The 23,458-nt window shown below is 41.3% G+C and overlaps 1 protein-coding gene across 1 annotated transcript in view; it reads right to left on the reverse strand.

The window, feature by feature from the left end:
* PEPD (peptidase D) overlaps window positions 1-23,458 on the reverse strand; it is a 111,471-nt gene that overhangs the window by 82,203 nt on the left and 5,810 nt on the right. The window contains exons 4-6 of the mRNA XM_027905610.1: window positions 18,491-18,535; window positions 12,522-12,597; window positions 11,097-11,143 (exon numbers count right to left, since the gene is read on the reverse strand). Of these exons, the coding sequence (XP_027761411.1) occupies window positions 11,097-11,143; window positions 12,522-12,597; window positions 18,491-18,535 (168 nt within the window). The remainder of the gene's footprint in view (window positions 1-11,096; window positions 11,144-12,521; window positions 12,598-18,490; window positions 18,536-23,458) is intronic.

Below are 23,458 nucleotides of genomic sequence, written 5' to 3' on the forward strand. Positions count from 1 at the left end.
AGGGCGTAACCCTGCCCCTCCTCTCTGCATCAGCTGAGCAGGGAGGGGAAGGTTAAAAGCATAGACTGAACCTCAAAAGAGTGAATCCAACTGGCAAACAGCAAAGCAATTTGGCCAAAAATACCCCACAGGGATCATGCCCACAGGGTACAGCCAGGGTGCCTGGTGCATTTTGTGTAGATCAAGTGGGATGACACGCAGGAGGTTACGGAGCTCCACCCAAGATCTGGCCCTGATCTGAGCTACAGAACATGCTAACAGCAGAGCAGTGTGTTTCCTCATAATATATTGGAATAAACTTTTCAATGCTTGCCACAATAATATGGAATAAAGTTCTGAACTGCTGAAAGGCCTTACAAAGTCTTTTAAAATTACTTACACATGCTAAGCAAAACTGAACTGAAAACTAACATAACTCACTTTAAAAAAAAAATTGTCAAATCGCAATGTGAGCTCTATGTAATAACTATCCACACAAATGAATCTGCATCCTTTAGAAAGTAAAAAAACTTACTGATTTTTACTTGCAAGGTCCTCACTTCGTGTCTCAAAAACAGAGGTTCTTAATTTCATGTTGCTTGAGACTATTTTGAGTACCATCAATATTTTATATTTAGAAACATACAAATCACATACCAATGTGATATATACAAATAACTGAGAAAAAAAAAAAAAGCACAAGTAAAGGCGACTCATCCTGTCCCAGGGCTGGTACATATTTGGGACCCATCTGTCTTTATGCCTCACTGCCAGTATCATGGTGACTGAAAGGTGCTTCTGACTTGGACTTCAGTGACAAGGCAGCACAACATTCCTCTCAGCATCTCACAACTGGCGTCACTTTGCAAAAGTCTTTGAACACATGATGCAAGATGTGTTCATCTTGTAAATCATCGTGTGTTCATTTTGTAAATGTTTTGTCACAGTTAATGACCACACCGTACTCAGAACGCCCATGAGAGAACAGGGAAGGGGCGGGAAATCTGCTGGGTTTGGATGTGATATTTAAGTAACAGAAAAACATTAATTTCTGCTAGGAATAACGCACATGCCTTGCTTTGACAAGCCTTAAGCAAACCCCGGCATTAAGGCAGCAGAAATGCACACACACGTTGCATCTCTCCTGGAGGAAGCAGGTTCCCCCCCTGAGGCAAGTGTCAGCTCCCACTCCCCAGCGCTTCCCTCAGACCCGGGCTGAAGATGAACATATTGCTCTTGTTCACCCAAACATGTCACTCAGGCACACACTGAGTGTCAGATCTAACCCGTGTTCCTAAGCAACCCCACACTCCCCTCCACGTCCTCCCCCCGCTGCCACCGGCAGACAAGAGGTTTTAATCATCAATTCACACAGCATCCAACGTGCAAGAGCCCATCAGGAGAGGCCTGGGCACATTAAGCAGCATCAGCTGCCTCACCAAGGCATGCAGTCTGTAACGAAAAGACAGCTTTTTTACCTTTGAGTTGTTTATAAAGAGAAGCTTTTGTTAAAAAAAAAAAAAAAAATCCTGGCTTAAACATAAAATAATGCAAATACCAGCTAAAAATTTTTATTCTCGCCAGCAGGTATGGAAACATTCTGTTAGAGGTACTGAGGGTTAAACTTTTTTCTGACATTTATAATATTCAGTGCTGGCAAAAAGTCTCTGCAAAGAATAATTGCTCCCACAGGGACCAATCCATGGGTCACAGTTTTTTGCGCTTGATGGCAACAGAGCCTTGAATGAGATTTCCTATAAAACCCAGATTTAAGCTCGCAGCCTAATCACAATGTTTGCCCTAGCTGTAGAAGCTGAACTAAAGCACCACTTCCACAGTGTAATTATTCTACATATGTTCCAAAAACCCATGGGGAAATTTTATTATTCAGAAGAATAAATAGGGTAAAAATAAATGCTTTTTAATTTTAGCCAATTTTTACACTCCTTATGAATTTTCATTTTTCCTATGCAAGTTTAAGTCCATGGGAGAAAGGATTTGCCTTGAAGAAATAATTAAACTTTCATCTTCAGTTATGCTTCTTAGCAAATACACAGCCACCCACATAGCACACAATGCACAAGTGCTGTTCAGTGACACTGAGTGCCAGCATAATCACCAGCGCTTCATAATCTTCCTTTCAGTTTCAAATTGGATATTTGAAGTTTGAACTTCTGTTCAACAACCCAGAGCGAGCAGAAATGCAGTAAGGGCTTAGGTTAGAAGGAAGTTGGTGTCCCAGTACAGAGCTTAATTTGCCCTCAATAGTTTTTTTTGAACACTTGAGCTATTCTGAGAGAATAGGGCAGTAATTTGCCATTTTGGGTATGCAAACCGACTAATTTAAGGATAATAAAAGATTATAGCACTCAATTTATGATGACAATGTCTGGGCAAGATGTAGTGGGCTGCAGAAGTCAGAATTTTTCAGGGCAGAGCAGGGCAGGTGAGGAAGCAGGACTCCAGCTGGTTCAGGAAGACGCAGGCACATTTTGCAGCTAAGTCTACACCTGCTTCAGTTCCTGGGAACACCTCAACACTCCTTTCTTTATGCAGAGACCGAACAAATGACTACACAAGTGCTCTGTAGGCAGGTCAAAAAACCTGCACGGCCCCTCGTTGGTAAACTCCCTGGACCCTGATCAGAGGGTCCCACTGACCCCTCCACTGCCCTCAAACCACACACCAGGGTCCCACTGACCCCTCCACTGCCCTCAAACCACACACCAGGGTCCCACTGACCCCTCCACTGCCCTCAAACCACACACCATCTCAGCAGATGCTGCTCCTTTCGGCCAGAGCACAGGTTGCTTTCCAGCACCTGAGCCGGCTGAAGGTAAGGGCAGCAGGAGCAATCTACCAGCAGTGCAGTCAGAGGTTAATGCAGACCGATGGGCTGAAATGGGATTAATTTTCAGTTATTATCCTAAACTGCACAAGGGATCCAAATCTAGCTCCAAGGGCCTACTGTAGCTGATAAACTCACTACACCAATCCCAAGTGCTGGAACCAATATGAAAATAAAGCACAAGGTAAACCAGAAAACTCCCAGAAGAAGTCACACCCCTTCTCCTGGAACTCTTTTAAGTAACAAGGACCTCCCTGCCCCACCAGTCCCAAATAACCAACAAGCTCACCTGATCCAAACAAATTCTAGATCCCTCAGAGGTCTTATGGACACAAATCTCTGATTTGCAATGGCAACAGAAACAGCAGTAGCCAGGACCTTCCTCAGTTTAATGGTTTCTTGTCATAAAATGCCCACTTCCTCCTCACAGAGTTACTGATGAAAAGCAGATCACTCCTCCCTCAACACAAACACCTCAGAAATCTCCTCAAATCTTGCAGAATTGGGAAGCCAACTCCTGAACGTTGTTACCATTGCCAACCCAAACACTCAGTGCTGACCACAAGAACACAGCAGGTTCGTTCTGAAACAAGAAAGAGCAGAAATCCAGTCCAATGCTCCTGAAGGATATGACACTTTACAAGGGGATTATTCCAAGTGAGAAGTGATGGCAACTGTACTTCACACTAACGGATTAACTTATATCACATATCTCATTAGTTCTTCTAAATATACAGGTTTCAGTAGATGAACTGGGAGACACAGAGTCAGTTGTCAGCAAAGCTCTTCGTATCCATCACTTGCCAAGACTGCCTCAAGGCTTAATTTGACTTTAGAAGAAACGTCACCTCTACTGTCTAATATGATTCAGATTCCTCCTCAATCCTAACATTTTGCATCTCTTCTGCCTGCCTACCAGAGGAGGTGCCCCGTGGTTTGAGAACAAAGCAGGACTGGTGGGTGATGTGGTGGTCAGTGGCTGTCTTGGGCAGAGTGACCACAATATCCACTTGGGGTCAGTCACTGGTAGTGTTCCCGAGGGCTCAATTTTAGGGCCAGTCCTGTTTAACATCTTTACTGATAATCTGGATGTGAGGGCCCTCTGTAAATTTGCAGGCACGTCTGCACCCTCTGTAAATTTGCAGACAACACTGTTGTGTGTGTGTGTGGACCTGCTGGAGGGCAGATTCAATTAATGAACCAAGGACAACAGCATGAGATTTGATAAGGGCAAGTGGTGGGTCCTGCACTTTGACCAAAACAACCCCCTGCAGTACTCCAGGCTGGGGCAGGAACAGCTCGAGAGCTGTTTAGCAGAAAGGAACCTGGGGGTGCTGCTCAACAGCAGCTGAGCATGAGCCAGCTGGAGTCACCATCCCTGGAGGTGTTCAAGAGGCATCTGGATCTGGCCCTGGGTGATGTGGTTTGGTGGTTAAGGGGTTCCAGTGGCAGTGCTGGGTTGATGGTTGGACTGGATGATCTTAAAGGCCTCTTCCAACCTTGCTGATTCTATAGTTCTACGATCACACTTCATCCTGTAATGATAACCCTGACCCTGCATTTTTCAACACTGCTGATAAAGTGCACAGTAAAAAAATCATCACCTTCCAAAAGAGTACACAGTTCTGCACAATTCATCCCCCAGAGAGATGATGCAGCAACAGAAAACCAAACAAAAATCAAGCAAACAAAAGAACCATCCCAACAGACATTAGAAATGCTACTTCACAGGCTGGAAGGTGGCACTTGCACACCAGGATGGTGAGGGTGCTCCAAGAACAAATCTGGAAAAGAATTTAGGCAGCGGGCATGCCAGCAGCAAGGAGAAAGATCTGTTCATTTTCACCTGTGTAAAACGGGTTTGATTTTCAGAAGGTCAGTGTGCAATGTCACCTCATTAATTGGGAGCCCCTGCTGGTCTAGTGGTTAAGGACGCGGCGCTGTCACCGCCGAGGCTCGGGTTCTATTACCGGTCGGGGCCCCTCCCCGGGCAGATGGAGCTCGTTAGCCCTGTAAGACAATCCATCTACGTCCTGAGGACCTCGCTGCCACCGTCCAAGCGTGCTTGGCCCCGGCAGATGAACCTCAGGATTAAAGGGTGGGCTCAGTTCCGCACACACTGTGTCTCACCTAAAAAATCCAATGCACAGGCTGTAAGGTGGAAAGACCTTCCCCGGTTCTTCGTTCGCGAAGACTGGCCATTATTAACGGACAATTTTGGTATATTCCACCCATTTCCTTCAAGCTGGGCTTCTGGTCTTTAAGCAAGATCCCAAGCAATTCTAGTTATAAAAAGATGGCCAACAAACACAAAATTCTCATCTCTCTGATTCATCAGTAATTAGCAAAAATTATTGAGCTAAAGCTCACAATGCAGATAAAGCCTCACATATGGCAGGATCTTTACTTTTGACTTGTCTGAACAAGCAGGAACAAAATCCACAGCAAACAATAATCAGTTCAGCCTGCTGTCTTTTACAATGAGTTCCATTTCACATATCTCCAATCTTAGCTTGTCATTAGCAATGCTAATTAGTTCACTATCTCAATGCCACGCTAGATTCAGTAGAAACTGAAATCATTGCTAATTTGAGAAGAAAGCTTGTTCTGTTGTTAATTTAACTAATAGTAATAGTCACTCTGGAAAACACCCACAGAAATTAATATTGCTTGCAATTTTCAATCAGTTACAAAATTAAAATAAAAACTGTGACTACTTTTGGATTTCTAAAAAGATAATAAAAGGATAATTACGACTTAACACTTACTGTATTAAAAACCCTGAAAGGACATACAATGACACAGCACTTAAAGTTGGGTTTATCTTGCTGTGCAAGCAAGCCAGGTTCTGTATGCACACACTTGGTGTACATCCTTCCACAGCTCTCTTTCTGAAGGGAAACATTTTCCAGCGTGGTAACTGTTCTTTGGTATCTGTGGGTTGATAGAGGGTTTAATTTTAAAGCTCTCACACGATCCAATTTCACAATTTTTTTTGTCGAAGATAAAAACCAATTATGTGGAACTTCAATCAGAAGTCACAAGAGAGATTTGTGCAATTAAACAGTGCTCTTCCACCAGGAGGTGACTGAAAGAGAGAACACAGGAGCTTGCCACAGCACCTCCCAAAAAGGGAAAATGCTGAGAGGTTACTGGGAACAGACTGGAACTGCTCTGCTCCCTCCCAGCAGTAAATGGAATCCATCACCAACCACACTGAGCAGCAGTTCAGGCAAAACAAGTCTCTGAGTGCCCCCCAATATTGTTCCTCTCAGCTGGGCAGAGGGAAGAGCAGGGAGACTGGCAGCAGGCATGGACAGCTGGAACCTCCCAGGTGGATTTAGGTCTCCTACAGCAGGTGAGGTGCTGAGACAGGAGGCCTCCACGCTCACAGACATATGCAACTGCGCCTCTGCACGTCACAGAAGAGAAACAATGCTCAGGGGTTTTCTAAAACCAATTTTTAAATTTAGATTTATTTGGAGCCTATTTACAACCCGACTTCAGATGGATTAGGAAATGAGTGGCGACAGCCTAATTTAAAACATCAAAGAAGCAGCTGTACCTGAGGGAAGGTAGGCAGGAGGGGAAGGCTCCAGGAAGTGTCTCTGAATCCAGCTGCTCTTCCCAGCAAATATATTATATCTGACTTCCCTGTGGGCATTGGGCACATGAGATTCAGCAGCTCTCTCAAACTAGGCAATTAGCAGGGACCCAGCATTTGCTGTCAGAGCTGTCAGCACTAAGCTGCCAACCTGGCCCTGGGCTGCTGTAGGTCATGTTGTTGCACCATTTTTAGGAAGATGTGGGTGTGACCCCTGTCACCCCTGAACAGGCACAGGTACAAAACCACTGGCTCAGCTACTCCTTCCCTGCTGGCCCCTGTGCAATCCCTGCTGGACAGAAGCTCCTGAGCTGCTTCGCAGCGAGGATGTTCTGCTAAAAACAGAGATTGTGTCTGATCCACTTCTTCCTTCAACCCTTCTGCTAGAACTAGGTATCAACACAAATAAACAATATTGGGTGCAGCAGATGGGTGCAGACACCCATCCTACCACACAGGCCTGCAGAAACAAAGGAAAAAAATAATTAATTGATTGGGTTGGGTTTTTTTAAACACAGGGAAAGGCCACCTTCTGCCTCTCTCAGTTTTTGATGTTTTTTCAAGTTTTCAAACTAGCCTTTTGATAGCAGCTACCTACGTTTAAGACCCCATCACCTCTAATTGTGAGGCAGTTTGGGGAAAAAGGCAGTCAAGCAACTTCCAGGCTACCCAACACTGACTGTTAAAAAGAAAGAAAGAAAAAGATATTTCAGTAACTGCTCAGACTGACATGGGGCTTGAGATTAATGCATTGCTGGTCTGTTGTTTAATAAAAATACACAAATACCAGTGAGGGTCATGGCACAATTCAACACCATTCCCACACCAAAAAGCAACGGGGGAGGATTCACCCATGTACTTTTGCTGCAATGAGAATTCTTTTTTACTATCTACACACTCTTATGTGAAGAACTTATTTAGGCTATAATTGAGCTGAAATTCTAGCCAGACTCATGAAAAAAACAGAAATATTTGTAAAGATCATTTGCTGCAGAAGTCAGCGACTGTCTCAAAAACACTTGAAGCACAAATATCAGGAGATGGAAAGTGGCAAATACTGATGAGCTAAAATAATCAGCATTTCACTAACAGGAAACACCCAAAGGAAAATAAAATTATTCTGGCTATTTTTTCTTTTTTAGTGAAACAACATGTATGTTTTATTTTCAGTTTGTTCCTCTGGAGCAGAGGAGGGAGAGATAAATGAAAGATGAGAGCCATAATCCGTGAGAGCACTCTCAGACTTCCACAGATAGTGAAATTTAGCATTGACAGATGCGACAGCAGCTCATCTCAGAGTCTAAGCTCTGCTCTGGAATCAGGGACAGCACTGAAAAGAATAGGGATAAAGAACCTTTATCAGCCTCAGCTGGTAAGAGAGGCAAGGTGTAAAAATAGCCTGCAAGCATTGTAAACCAAGAAGAAAAGAACTCTGTAGCTGCTTTCTTGTCATGTTGTTGCTGTTACAGCAGAGTAGGGTTTATGTTTAGTATTAACTACTACAAAACCCCCATAATTATTTACCCTCACAATAAAGAATTTCTTCCTAATATCTAATCTAAACCCACCCTCTGTCAGTGGGAAGCCATTCCCCCCTGTCCTGTCTCTCCAGACCCTTGTCAAGAGTCTCTCTCCATCTTTCCTCTTGGCCCCTTCAGCTACTGGGAGGCAACAATCAGGTCACCCCAAAGCTTCTCCTCTCCAGGCTGAACAATCCCAACTCTCCCAGCCTTTCCTCCCAACAGAGCCTCTCTATCCCTCTGATCCTCTTGGTGCCTCCTCTGGCCTCGCTGCAGCAGCTTCAATAAAAAGGGAACAAATGAGGAAACACACAGAAGATTCAACATCCCATTTGGAAAACAGTGAGTAATGAACAGGCAACACTCTAGAAATTAATAAACACTGATCTAGAAGGTATTTTCAGAACTTTAGAGCATCCTGAAACAGATGACTGTAGGTTCTAATCAGTACTTTCAGTGTGTGTATACATATGTACACATACACAAAACATTTTTGTTTATATATGCACACAACTTATCTGAATTCACAGATTTCATTCACATGTTTCTTGAGCTGAAGAGATTTCTTTTACCATTTTGCTGTATTTCAACAATATATACACTACAGAGCGGTTACATAATTAAAAGCCTTTAATTAAAGAAGATTAATTACACATGAGATAAGCACAAACACTAAACAAACTGCTTCAGAGAAAACCCAGAATATGACCTACCAAAATGACTTTCTATGCAATTACACATGCTGTGAATTACTGTTTGTAGATAATTGCATGGGCTGTCTCCTTAAAGTCAACCGACCACACATTAAAGTTAAATAACATCAAACCAAAAAAAGAAGTCAGGGCTGATTGGGTTTGCAGTTAAATGTGCTCATTTTTTATATATCTCAGCATTAACACATTACTGGTTCAAAACCATTTCCCAGTGCTTGACCAAATGGACAAAGAAAAGGCAACACTTAGGTCTCTACATCCAGTAATGGAAAATTTTAATTGCTTTTGGGATCTCTGGCATTATTCTTCCTAGCAGACAGGGTCAGACCAGCTTTGCACCCAAAACTGCACATGCTGTAGTCCACAATGTCAAAGAATGAAAGTAAAGCAATAAGAAAGGGGGACTTTTTGGCCACACTTCAAGAGCTATTTATATTCATTAAAAAAAAAAAAAATCACAGTTCCACAGCCATCAGTGGGAACTGCAAATGCAGGGGAAGAGAGCTACACAATTCAGAAAGCCTTCAAAAAGGGAGTGGAAGCCCTAGAAACAGCAGAAAATGAAAAATTGCACTAACTTTTAATTGATCTTCTAAAGACAAGTGCGAATACTTTTGATAAATCTATCCAGACTATACATTTTGCTGACAAAGGAAAAAACCAAAGAAACACCCAACCCCAAAACTCCCCACAACTCTGCTATTTCAGTGAAAATTGTCTATTTTTGCATCTTGGCTATCTTTGTAGTCTAAGAAGGGAACTTTCAGAGACCTATTCACAATAGGTTTCCTGTATACAGAATAGAGATTTCCTAGACTGTTTTCTAACTTCATTTATAAATATTTCAATTACACTTCTCTTACCAAAAAGGTGTGGAAATGACAGGTTTACATTTTTAGGACCCTTTTTTTCCCAAAGGAATAAGGGAACAGAAACCAGCGCAAGGATGAATTCCACCAGCAAAAGAACCTGAAGTTCTAATTATAGTCTCCAAGGCAGATGCTGCAGAGTAGTCTGCCAAGACCTCTTTTATTAGCTAAATAACCTCAAACTATTTCAGGAGTGTAATCTATCAAAATGTATGGAAGAACAGAAGGCAATTTTAAATAAGTGTAATAACTGCTTTATTTATTTATTTGTTTATTTGTTTTAATTGCAAGAAACAAATAACCTTTCCAAAAGGCTGATGTGTATGGAAGGAGCTAGCCAGGGAAGTATGAAAGTCCTGGAGTAAAAACGTAATCTAGATCACAGACTGTATATATATATATATATCTGTATTTGTTGTGTGACATTTAATCAAACTATTAGAATCATGACATTTAAAAGCACCTGAGAACAAATTCTGCTCTATGGAAATTTTTGATGGCTACTGACTTCCAGAACCCAAAAATTTCACTATCAGCATGTACAGCATGGGCAGTGAGTAAAAACGAACACAAAGTTCAGGAATAAAATTGAAGGCAGAATGTTTTTTCCCCTTTTACCTGGTGATATATGGGGAAATCTGAAGCACAAGCAATTTGAAGCACAAGCAAATTATAAGCACGAGCCTATAGCACCTGCAGAACTTTAAACTGCTTAAATGTAACGTTAGTTTCTCCACATTGCATATGTTATAGGGGCATTATTTGTCTTTTGAGCTACCTTGAAATTCTGATGACAAAGATTGTGGTCATTTTATTTCCCCCTCCCTGGGTGCTGCTCTAGACTGCTTACTAGCCTTTGGAAAATTACTGCCAAGAAACAACAGCAACTGAGATATGGCTGCTGTTTTCTATTCCTTCATTATGCAAATACTTTGAAAAGAGAAAATATTGCGTGCAAGCTAAAAATAAATGGACTTGATGATCAAACCCATGCTTTATACCATAAATGCTGATGATCTCATGTAAATATTGATTCAAGAGAGGAGGCAATGTTTTGGTTAGGTCTAGACACATCATTACTGTACCAGCTAAGAGCAGCCAAAGCCCTGTGTGTGCCTGTTACAGAGAGATCTGCTGCCTTCTCAGTGACTCCTGGACTGCTGCAGGAACCCCCAGTGCAGGTGTGAGCTTTAACACCCGTCCTTGCAGTCCTGTGAGCACAACCAGGCTGAGGGCAACGCTTATCCATGAACACCATTTTATCGGGTGGCTTCAAACAATAATAACAGGTATTTCGTAAAGCTTCTGTAAATTGTTGGAACTCCAGGAGGAGAGTATTTCACTTACCTGTCACCAAAAAATAACCAATCCTCATCAAATACAGGTTTGAAGTGATGAAGCACCACCTCAAAATAATAAAATAATGCTCGCAGTGGTCTTCAAACAGCAATGAGCTCTCAGTCTCAACTCAATCCACACTGCTGCTTTGTCTCAGCTACTGCTTCTTTCCCTACTACAGAGAGACTTTTTCCTTTTTATTAGAAATATTGAAAGAACTCTTACCTTTCCATCTCATATTCTTTCATTCCTGGTTTTACTGCCTTCATTACCTGTAAGATACATATTAACATGGGACAATCATAGCAGGAGGGAATCTCATATTTATAAATTTATGACTTATGACTATCTCCAGAGGAACTTATAATACAAAAATATCATCTGTACTTTATTTAAATTTATATCAGTAGATGTATTTTAAAACTACATTGGAATCAATCTCATTTTAATCTTTATAAATGCTTGCAGTCTCCAGCAATAAAGCAAGTTTAATTGCCAAACTACTACATCCTAATGAAGTGTAGCTCATCAAAACACCAGTGTTTAATTCTGAAAGATGTGGCAAACTTGGCAGCAAGTCCTTTTGTTTTACTTTAGCAAAACAAAGCTATGAACTGGATTATGCTACAATGGAAGATTCTCTTTTATACTTTGCAATCTGAATCAACAGAAAACTACTGGAGTTAACACTTGTTTACAACTCATAAATCTTATTTTTGTTCTCAGATCTGCTAAGAATGTTCTACTCCTTTTCCTGTTTCTGTATTATAGAAATTCTAGGCAGCTGATCTACAGAAAAAATACTCTCAGATGCGAGACGATTACTCAAGGACGATAAAGAACCGAGGAGAATGAATGCAAATTGATTATCCCTTGACTTTTCAATTTTACAATATTCACTTCAAAACATTTTTACACCTCCCAGTTCAGAAATCTGAGCAGGAGCAAAGCCAGCAGCTGAGTCAGTTACCTCATCAGCTACTTTTACTTCAGCTTCCTTTGGTCATCATCACTCCCAGAACTCATGGCCTCTTTGCATCACTCCATGGAGCACAGGACTGACACCAGGAGAGCAGCACAACTCCAGGGTACAGTGCTGGGTCTGACCTGAGCAGCCTTGCTGAGAGCCTGGACTTGTCTTTGCCCCACTGGTGCAGCAGAACTGCAAGATTCAGCACTGCCCTGGGGGACAGACCCATCTCTGAGGAGCAACCTAAGGACTCCCTGCCCTGCCCATGGAAACACCTCTCCAGTCTGCAAGCACCTGCAGAGAGTTACCTGATAGTTAAACTTTTCACACCTGCACATGCTGACATGGGCCTGATTAATCTTCTTGATCTTTTCCTTCTCCATCACTGTGTAGGTATTTGTGCACACAGGACAGACAGATTGCAAGCAGGTCACCTTCTGCTGAGGCTCCAGCTCTTACCCAAAACCACACCTCATTTCTCACACATCACAAATGCACCAGTGAGTTCAAGGACAATGCAAGGTATATTACTGGGCTGTAATAGGAGGGATATTATCCTCTTATTTCTAGCCAGCCTTTCCATTATTTTATTACTAAGCAATTCTGGGTTGCTGGGAACATTTTCTGAGCACCACTGCTACACTAAGAGCAAAAATTATTAACACTAAAGGACCCATTACCTCTTTATGAGCTTCACTGGAGATTTTATTGGTGTAGCGCAGAACTTCCAACTCCATGTCTGTCTTAATCACACGACTTGAAGAGAGGGAGGACAGAGAGCATGTTAGGCTGCAACTTCACAGCTTAAGAATACACAATTAAAAAAAAAAAAACTGAAAATAACATGCATCACCCATTGGAAGATGAGATCAAGTACACCCCAAGAGCAAACAGCTAGTACAGTATTCATGACAGCAAAGCTTTGTTGGCTTTGATTCAGCATAAGCAAAACAATCTTACAAAGGGAAGTCACGAGCATTTCAAACATCAGCCTGCCCTGTTTAATACTTATAAACAAATGGTTCAACCAACATTTTTTTCAACTCATTCTACAATACATTAGGAACAAAAGCAATGCATTTCTGCATTTGTCATGACTCAAACACTGCCTCAAATGGAACATTTCTATAAGCACACTTGATTTACTTTTTAAACACCACTTGAAACTCGTTTACATCATTAAATTCCCAGATCTCCAGAACTTCTGTTCAGCACAATCCCAACTCCCACCTATTTGCAATTCCCCGAAAGGTGTGCAGGGGGTGGTGTGAAGAAATGCAATTTCTGTTTGGTATTAAAAAATCCAAACCACGAAATTCAGAAACCACAGCAGCAGTAGATACAGCCATGATCTCCATCCTTTCACATGCTTCGGAAGGAAAATAAAAAACAAACACCCCAAAACAAAGCAACCCCCTAAAAACCTAATCCTGCTCTTACGAGATAATGAATTTGTATAAGTTTTATGTGCCTTGACACTCTCTTCTGAACTCATCTCAAAAATTTACCATTTAATTCTTCTCTACTACACGTATTTCCACCGTGTATTTCAAATAAAAGCAGCTGTTTACTGGGACATGGACAGGAAAGCACTGTTCCATAATTCCTATTAAAAACCACATGCTCTTTCCACTGCTACACATACTGAATTCCCAGTATTTTTCATGCCTATCTCTAAGGCAGCTGTGAAGTACATTCTCACTGTTTACAAAGCACAGAACTACATCTCTGGAACTGCATGAAAACGTTTAAACTGTGTTTTCCATCTCCACTCCAGAGTTTGCAGCAGTTACAAAGCACCACGACTGTTGTGCTTCGAAACTGCCACCAAGACACCCCTTTTTACTGCACCACGCTCCTCCTCACGCTGCTGCAGAAAACTATTTGCTGTATTTCTGCTCCTGCAGTTTCTTTTAGTGAGTCCAGGAAACAGGTTTCTCAGCCATCAGTGCCTCTGAGGTGAGATCAGAGCGTTTCCCACCGACAGTGATTATTGCATTGCTACAGCTCAGCCACTCCCCTTCAAACCCAGCGTTCTGGCAAGAGCAAAGGTGCCTTTGTAAAATCCCAATATCGACCAAAATGCGTTTACAAACAGAAACGCAGCAGGGGGGAACTGACTGACTTTCTTAGCCAGTTGGAATATGACACAAAATAATCATCATGCACGTTGAGAACGTAAAGAACAAGGTTTTAAAATGCACACCAAAGTGCAAAAAATTACACTGGGATGGTAAACTCTGCTGACCACGGGTGAGGAAACAAATTTCTGCTTCTGTCTTTCAACCAAGACATAAAAAACTGTGGCTCAGATACATTCCAGTTAGAATGAGGTAGCAAAGGCTTATAGATTTTTTTTATTTTTTTTAAATCCTGTTCTTTGGAAGACTGCATGTGCTAGCAAGGTAATTTAATACTGGTTTGATGTGCCTTTATATTACTTTCAATATACAGTACATATTCCTGATCTGAAAGTGCCTGAAAAACAGGTTGTTTCATAATTCAGTTGTCTAATCTCTGCTGGAATCTGCTAGTAATACAAGTTAGTAACTGCTGCATAGCAAGTGCAAACAGTATTAAAACCCATTTTCCTCGACTTGGACATAAGGCTTCAGGGCTCAAGGTATTTATTTTGGATCACAGTTTCTCAGGTATCTTTCTGAATACAGAAATTCATGCTCAGCCTCGGACACAGTTTTTATGCAATGCAACCCCTTCATTTACACAAGATCAGGCAGTGAAATATTTTACAGGAGATGTTTAGTCATTCTGAGACCAACAAAACCCACTGCCCAACCATCAGCAGGGAAGGGAGGGAGGATGTGCAGGGAACAGGATCACTACTAGATACCAAAAAAGTCCCTGGTTTACTCCCCCCACATCCAAAATAAGGATAGGAAGAAAACCCCACCTTTGTTCATGAACTTCAACATTCTCTTAAAAACAGCTCTTGGACCAGTCACACACTCTGCATAAATGCACTAATATTTTAATGGGAACAAATAATTTCCAGACTCCAGCTAATGCAACTGTGAAAATGGACAGATTCAGCACGGAAGGCAGCCCTCAGATTAACAGGCACTCAGTGCCATCAAGCTGAAAGACAAGCACAAGTCTCTGACTGTCAGGACTGGCCTAACATTTTCAGCTTTTTTTTTTTTTTTCCCCTCATTTTAACACTGTAAAACCATTTCCTCTTCCTAATTCTCCTCTTTTGCACACATTCTGTGCTTTTATTTGCACTTGGCCAGATGAGCAGCTGGTCTTTTCACACATATCAGCCATCCAACAGGAGAGGGAAGCTTTAATATAAACAAGCATCATTTCAATCCTGAAATCACATTTGGGCATTTTAAACGCCTGGATACCAAATTTCATGCCCAGCCTCATCAAGTGGTCAGGAGCATACAGAATTCGAGGCAATTAGGAAGCTGAAACTCACCTAACTCGATCATATTTTCCCAAACTGGTGCTTTCCTCGAAGATACACAAATGTTTGCTTCTCTCTGTGCCCTCTGCAGCCCTGATCACACCACCAGAAGTATTTGTTTCCAGTTATCAGCTCAGGGTTTTATCAGACACCTGGTTTTGCTGCTTTTTAGTACATGTGCACAACCTTAATGCCTCCTGCCTGTGACGTGCATGGAAAACAGCTGGGAACATCCACTCCTCCTTGTCCTTCTGGAAACATTACATTTACAGACCACCTAACAAGTGGAGATGACGCCCATGTAGGCAGACCCCGCAGTCCTGCCTCGCCTTCACCCTTTCCCACCTCTGCCGTTACCTTTCCACACTTTATTTTTGGAAATTTCTCTCCCACAGTTGATATATTTATGCTCTTCTGCAAGGCATAAAAACTCGCTGAGTTAGGATCAAATGCAAAGGAGAGGCATCAGAGCACAATTCTGAAATTCAGGGGCATGAACACCAAACATAGGAGTTCAAAAACATGTTAAGAGGTTTATAACACTGGCAGAAAAACCTCTGAAAACACAAAAAGCATATGCACGGCTTTAAGACAGTAACATACAGATCACTTTCCCCAAAGAAATAATTATAGCTTTCCATCAAAGTAATACAAAATACAGAACATATGAAATCTTCCAGTTATAACCATCAAATCCCATTTTCACTGGGGTTACAGGAAAATACAGTATAAACAGGCACAAAAAGAGCTGCACATTGCTAAATGTTTACTTCTAGCACCACCACAATTATGGTAGGCAGACACTGGTAAAATACAGTAACAAAAGGCCATTTTGCTAAGTGCTAGTCTAGAAAACCCTCCTTCTGATTAACAGGGAGATAATTCCGACAAGTTTGCATTTCATCTTCTGTTCCATGACGTTTTCTTTCCAAAACACTGAAATCAATACTTAGTGTATACATTTCACTATCAAATCTGAAATGGAAGCCCTTAAGTTTAAAATGAAAGTTTTTTAAATCTGTTTGGAAACGCATCCACTCAATAAAATAAAATAAAAAATAAAAAAAAAAAAATCCAAAGGTCAAGTTCTTCTCTGTTTTATCCTTATGTTCCGTTCCAAGTCAGAAAACGTTGAAATCTTGGAAAAGGATGAATAAGCAAGGGAGGCAACAGATCCTTTAATCACAAATGCTTCGCCCCTTGTCAGTATTGAACCATCTTTTTTTTTTTTTTTGCATTTTATTAGAGGATTGTATAATCCTGGAGTTGTCTTTTTGTAGCTCCCAGTTCTCCCTGGCTGGTTCAGAAAGCTCAGCCATTTCATCTCTTGCTGGTGGTTTGACAGCAAGGCACAGAGGAGTTTTTCTGACAAGCACCATGTAAAACACAGCAGTTCAGAGCTTGCTGAATCTGAAATGATAGGCATCCCTGCAAGGAGATGATTCAAAGGATGCAGTTTCCTACCCTAGAATACAACCCAAAAATTCATCTTCCTAAAAGAAAAATTTTCTTCATTCTAAAAATATTATTGCTTTCCAAAGACATTTTCTTGGGCAGTAACTTGACATTCCAAGGAGATTTCTGCTTTAGTAAGCCTTAATATACATAACCTGTCATTCTCATATCGATTTCAGCAGACACTTAAATCCTAACAATAGTCTTTAACACACTTCTGACTCAAAATGAAAGCCACCAAACCCAATAAAACCTTTTAAAACACTTCTGAATGCAAATCTGAGCTTTGGCTTCACCTAGAACTTCCTTTCCTTGAAAGCCAGGTGGAGGGAAGGTGCACCCCAAGCATTCCTCTTCCCCGAGACTGCAGGGAGGACAAAGTCAGAAGTCCAGGCTGGCACTCACAGATCACTGAAGAGATGATTCTCTCTACCCCAGCTCCAAGTGCTGCCTTTCTACTGTGCTCTCCCTCTCTCAGTACAACCTCCAGGGCATGGACCTCATGGTCACCTGCACCTGAGCTTCCTGAAGAACATTCAACCACCCATTAATTGAAACCACAGAGGAGGAAAGTTATCTGGTGACACCCTGGAGAGGGGGATGGAAACAGGCTGAAACAAGTCTGCAGGCCTGATCCAAAGCCTTCTGCAGCTCAAATTGTCATCTCCCTCTCTTCTGTACTGGGGTCCAAATTCTAGTAGGACAAAACAGGCAAAGTTTAAAAATGAGTTCCCTGAGCCTTCTGTGCCACAAAGCCCTCACATTCCCCCTTACACTGGTGAGCAGGAGCAATGAGCCCCACTGCTACACAGAAACGTCACCTTTTGAAAACTCTCCATCTTCTGAAACCATTTTGATGTTCAAAAAACAGCTCCACAGCTTTCAAGTTGGCAATTAGCTGCAGATGAAGGCAGCAGCAGACAGTTCTCAGTCTATGTGCTAATAATAAACATTAAAAATGATAAATGTAGTAGCACACAATACAATACAGGGATAGTGAGAGTGTACACTTGCCTTTTGTATTTTGAGAATTTAGGCTTATCTGTCTTAACTAAGGATTTACTTCCTCATTTCTAGATTAATATACCAAAAAAAGCATAGATAAAAACCTAATTCATTAACAAAAATGTTCTATCTTCAGGTAATTTCCTAAATGGAAAACTAGAAAGCCTCAGTTATGGAACAATCCTGAGGACAGAGTCAGAAATGCTGATCAAGGGAGGAAAACTGGTAAAATGCAGTAGTTTTGCATTTACTCACACTCTAATTTGTCTATCCCAGATAGGCTACACCAGAATTCCCAAAGAATTAAAAGGATAGTGACATGAATAATAATTCAACAAAATGAAGGCTACTAAAATAAATCCTAGAGAAGGAATAACACCTAATAAAATACTACCTGTTCAAAGTTTTGATCTACTTTTGATTTCTGTTGCCAGAATATAAATTATCCTCAGTTCTCTTCTTATTCATACAAATTCATATTTACATGAATGTGACTTAACTCCTAACACACCCTATAAAAATGTGTATCCAGACACAACGTTAAAGAAATGTTACATGAATTCTTTGCTTTTGAAAATGCTGCTACCTAGCCCTGTTTTTACTTTTGCACATTATTTCCACTCCATAACATGAAATCAGCTTAAAATTAAAACTCAGATCGTAAAGTAGGAGGCTTCTGCAGAAGGAATCTCTCTGCAGCAATGGTACAATAAAAGCATGTTCAACAGCACTCAAAGAGGAAGGTTTTATGCTACTCACCATTCTGCAATTTCAGGATGAAGGATTTTGTTGTTCACATTAAATCTACAAAAAACCAAAAGACATCAATATTGAAAAAGCAGCCAGACACATGTATTTACTCTTTTTTTTTTTTTTTAAACTGTGTCTTCTCTGAGGAAGTAAAGTGAAGTGAAAGCAAATATTGTCTGGGAGTTCAGCATAGAGGAGACTGCATACACTCACCTTCACTGCATTTAATTTTGAAACACATAAGAATAAGTCAGATACATAATTTTAAGGATTTACAGAACCCAGAGTAACAGTATTTTTGAGACATACTTATTACCCTTCTTCCACCAGAGTGACCTCCAAAGGTGCCTTCCAAATTATGCTGGGATTTTAACTTTGCTCCTCAAACACCCCTCAATGAAATTAAACACGAGGAATTGCTGATTTCAGCCTTTGTTTTGTGCCTTCCCATTTTTGCGTGCACAGAAGGTGGCATGTGATAAACAAGCTTGCTTGGAGGATCGTGAAAAGGAAAACAACTCTCCGTGTCTTTTCCAATCACAGGAGAGGCAAAGCAAAAGCTTCCACCTCACCTTGGCCTCTAACTGCTTTTCTGTTTATTTTCTGCATTAGCAATTCATGTATTCTTGGAACTATTTTGAGGCCCTCTAAACAATAACACTGCAGTGGCCAATAGAGTAAGAAGCTGAGTAATTAGGTGGAACACAAATGGATTTTCAAACATTGTTCAAGGGGTTTTTTTGCTTACAATTTAAATGCCTAAGGAGTGTTCTGCATCAAGGATATTTTCGTCTGACTCAGGACTGTTGGCTCCTCAGTTATGGCTTTTGAGAGAATTAAAATGCTCCAAGGCTCCCAACAGTTCTTCAAAACCATGTTGTAAGGCAACAATTCATTTTCCCACATTTTTCAAGGAAAAATTAAATCTATTCCAGGTTATTAACCATTCTTTATACCTCAGAAGGGACCAACTAAAGCACAAATCCAATTTTAAAAATTATTTAGAAGTCACTTCTAATTGTCCAAGGGTCTTCCCACATCCTCAGAAAGGAGAAAACAACCCCTTTTTCAGAAACAGATGCTCATAAACTTACAAAATCCTAATAAGAAGAAGGCTGATAACTCTGTGTTCCTATCCAAGATACAAAGCAAAAACTTATCACAGTATTCAACAAGGACAAGCTGTATGGTATTCAGCATTATGGGTATTAATGAGAAATCACTGTAAAAAAAATCACTCAACACAAAAAGCCACCAGTCACAGAACAATGCATCATCATGGAATAAAACTGGTCACCTGGAAACAAGAAAGTATCTAAAGGGCACATTTTCCATTTAATCATCACCATCTCGAAAATAATTACCTATGTACATCAATGCAGAAATGATTCTGGAATGGAAGAGACAGTAAAATACAAATTTATAGAGAGGAAAATATATGAATGACATAGTAAAAAAATCAATCTATAACATTACTAACAACCCAAAAGCCTGAGCTCCCTGCCTGGCTGGAAAGCACACCAACTGACACCACCACAGAAAACCAAGACACAGAAGAATTAAGCTGCAGCTGTAACAACAGGCAGAAAACTCCCAATATATGTCAGACAGAAAACAGATCAATGAAGTCAAGTGTAAGGAGACCCTGCAGCACTGCAGAAAGCTCCAACTCCAGCTCTATGCAAATAAGAGTAAACTATGGTTAGTGTAAAGGAACAAAAGAAAATAAAGGGCAGGGAGGGGCAGTTACAAAAAGCACCAGCTTAGACTCTGAAAATCCGCATTTCGAGAACCTGACGTGCTCTCTTTAACCACAACCACAAAAGGATGAAATCCAAAGCAAATCAAACGAGCCAAACATGAACCTCACAACAGAAGACTCTCTCATCCGAGCATTAGGAAATAGGGGGAAAATTGTACAGTGCTGTAGGTTTATAATAGCTCAAATAACAGTTTTAGGAAAGCCATTTCAGACACAGAGATGTACCATCTGCATCACAGTCCCCAGATTTGACCTTTCCAGGACATAAAGGCTCTTCTTGAACTGTCTGTGCTGCCAGAAATGCAAGTTTTACCTGTTGGCTGGGACCACCTACTACGGGGCAGCTCCTTAAAATTCTCATTGCTGTCAACTGGGGCAGCTAATTCAACAGACAGAGAGACAGCAGGATTGAATCAAGAGGGTGCTGGGGGTGGAGGAGAGGCAGGAGCTCATCAGGTGAACAGCAGTTTTATCTCTCACCCGAAAGACAGACTTTGTGATGCAGTGTCAAGTAGAAAACAAGATGTTAGACCTCCAGGACACAACAGCAATTCATTTGTGGGAGAGAATCTATTGTAGGTCACTTTTCCAAGGCAGTTAAAGATTGAACTGTCCCAGCCCCACTCAGCCTGTGGGTTCTGTGTGAGCGGCTGCAAGGCCACCTGTTTACAATTGTGAGATTTCTAAGGCAGGTGACTCAAATTATGTGCCACTGTGGTTGCTGCTGTGCTTTAGGAATGGTGCTTCCCAAATTAGTGCTCCCACTAAAACCATGCCACTGCTCCCCCCTCCACCTGGAAGCACAAAAGGCAAAGATCACGATTTGAGATAAGAGCAACTGACTGGGAACAGCAATGAGATAAGAAAATTAACAGTTACAGCAGCAATATTAATAATAAAAGGTATAAGACAAATTATTTACATGGTTTTGAAAAACCCTGACAATAAACAAAACAGTGGACCTTCCACACTTCTCCCCTGGAAGGAACCCCTTCTGCTCCCAAGAGAGGGAGAGTTTCCCTGCCCCCAGCAAAGAGGTGAGGAGGGACAGAATAAATCGGGGTCCTGGCCATGCCCCCTCCCTGCTATTGCAAAAAATTAACCCTGTCTTGGCCAGAATCAGGACATTTACCCACAAGGCAGCTAAACAAACCATGTCCTAAAAGCTACTGCTTACACTCAAGGGGAAGAGCTTTTCACCATCAAGTACACGAACAGTGTTTAACTCACGTAATTTGTGCACAAACCCCCACATAAAATCACCCTGCCTTGGCCCCCCAGCAAAGTTTTGATTTCACTAGACAGTAAACAACTTACTCTTACAAAACATGTACTGCCCTAACGTTAAGAGGATCACGCAGAGCAATCTAATTCTACATTTTTCTGCAATTTGCAAATTGACAATACTTAGATGATGAGATATGTGGTCTTGAGGAAGAAAACAAATTGACATTTGCTACAGTTGCAATCTGTAACATATTAATGCTCCCATTTAATCAACAGAGAAGTAAAAAATAGTCCACTTAAAGGCATGTCCAAATTGATTTCGTACTCAGTTCTCCTCTAACATGCAAGGCAAATTCATTAGTTAAAAACCCCCTAGAAATCTACACCTCCCGTGTAATAGCACGCGATAATGAGACCTCTTTTTTGTCAGTTTAACAAATACACTTTGTGTGTCTACAGTGATAAAAATCTAAAACATATTCATACACAATGTTAGAATTTTCTCCTCCTCAGCATGGAGAGTCGCTCTTTTAATGACTGACTTCATTACCAGCATGACAAAAAGGACATTTAGGTGGTCTTCACTGTCATACCCAACAGGTGCAGTTCTGAGGGAAAGAAATTCACTGCAAAACTTTAAACATTAGGTACAACTGCTTAAACTGTCCATCATTTACATCAACTGATTCTGAGGGTGAAAAAAAAAAATCAACACAGTGAGCAAAGATTTATTCAAGAGGGTTTTTTTAAAGTATATGGCACAGGACTGTTCAACAGTACAGGTTCAAAATCCACGTTCTGTGTGGTGAGTCACATCCTCCCAAAGCATTTTTGCAAGGACTACATAAGTGACATGATTAGACTAAAAAAAATCCTGCACATTTTCCAGGCTGAGAAACAGGTCTATGAATTAGGGAAAGAAAACCACCAACACAGAAGTTGGCCTTTATTAGAAAACAGAAATATGTATTTCTAGAAAAGAAATCTGCCTTCCACGCTTGAGGCATCTGGAGCAAGAGAGAGAGCAAGTCACTTCTGCAAACTAAACTGATCTGGGGGGAGCTACCAGGAATACAGAATTAGTGAACAGTGCAGGTCTCCTGTCCTAAGCCCCTGTCCCACACTGGTCCCTCCACTGAACCACAGAACCACCCTCTGCTGAGAGGGGCAGCTCCCCACGAACCACCGGTCTCCATCTGAGGGCAACACAGGAACTAATGAAAACCAAGATATAATTCACTATTATGGGCTCTATAATCAGGATAAAATCAAGTTTGACTACTGCTAGCACGACAAAAATGACTTAGGGTTGATCTTCAGGGCACAGAAATAACCCATGACCACAGCTGTCATTTTGCCTCAAATGACTATTTATTGCACTACGAAAATTAATCAAATAGCTTAGGTAATAACGTTCCAGAAGAAGTTCAAAAAGGCAGGGAAGCCACATCATTAGGGCAAGAAAAAGACAGCTTCTTGACAGAAGCTGAGGAACAGCCTGCAAAGAGAGCGAGATTCAGCTCTTTCAGGAAATTATCCATTATTTCCAGTATTATCCATCATCAAAAAAACCCACCAAGGAAACCCCACAGCAGGCCAAGTCAGCCTAGGAGAAAAAAAACACATATGGGAGCAGGAGGAACATAAAAGAGCCCTGGCAAGAAATAGATCTTGGCCAGGCAGCCAGAAAACAGAAACAAACAGGGGCCCAGGAATAAAATCAGAGCATCTTCTCCAGGGCAGAGCCAAGGATGGAGAGAGCCAGCAAGGCACAGCCCCAGGCAGGAGGGAGGGAGGGCAGATTGAGGGGACACATTGCTCAGTATAAACTCTGTGGGTTTAGTCCCCTTGGAAACCACCAACACATCCAAAATACATGTTTCTATAAAGGAAAGATTGGCTCCAGGAGAGGTGGAGAAGCAGGAATGCTGCCATTGGTTCGGGTCTGTGCTGAAAACAAGTATCAGATGGACTGGTTTATACACACA

This window comes from Empidonax traillii, unplaced genomic scaffold, assembly GCF_003031625.1.
Source record: "Empidonax traillii isolate 1590-97213 ecotype Southwest subspecies unplaced genomic scaffold, ASM303162v1 scaffold1176:size335168, whole genome shotgun sequence".
Taxonomy (NCBI): Eukaryota; Metazoa; Chordata; class Aves; order Passeriformes; family Tyrannidae; genus Empidonax; species Empidonax traillii.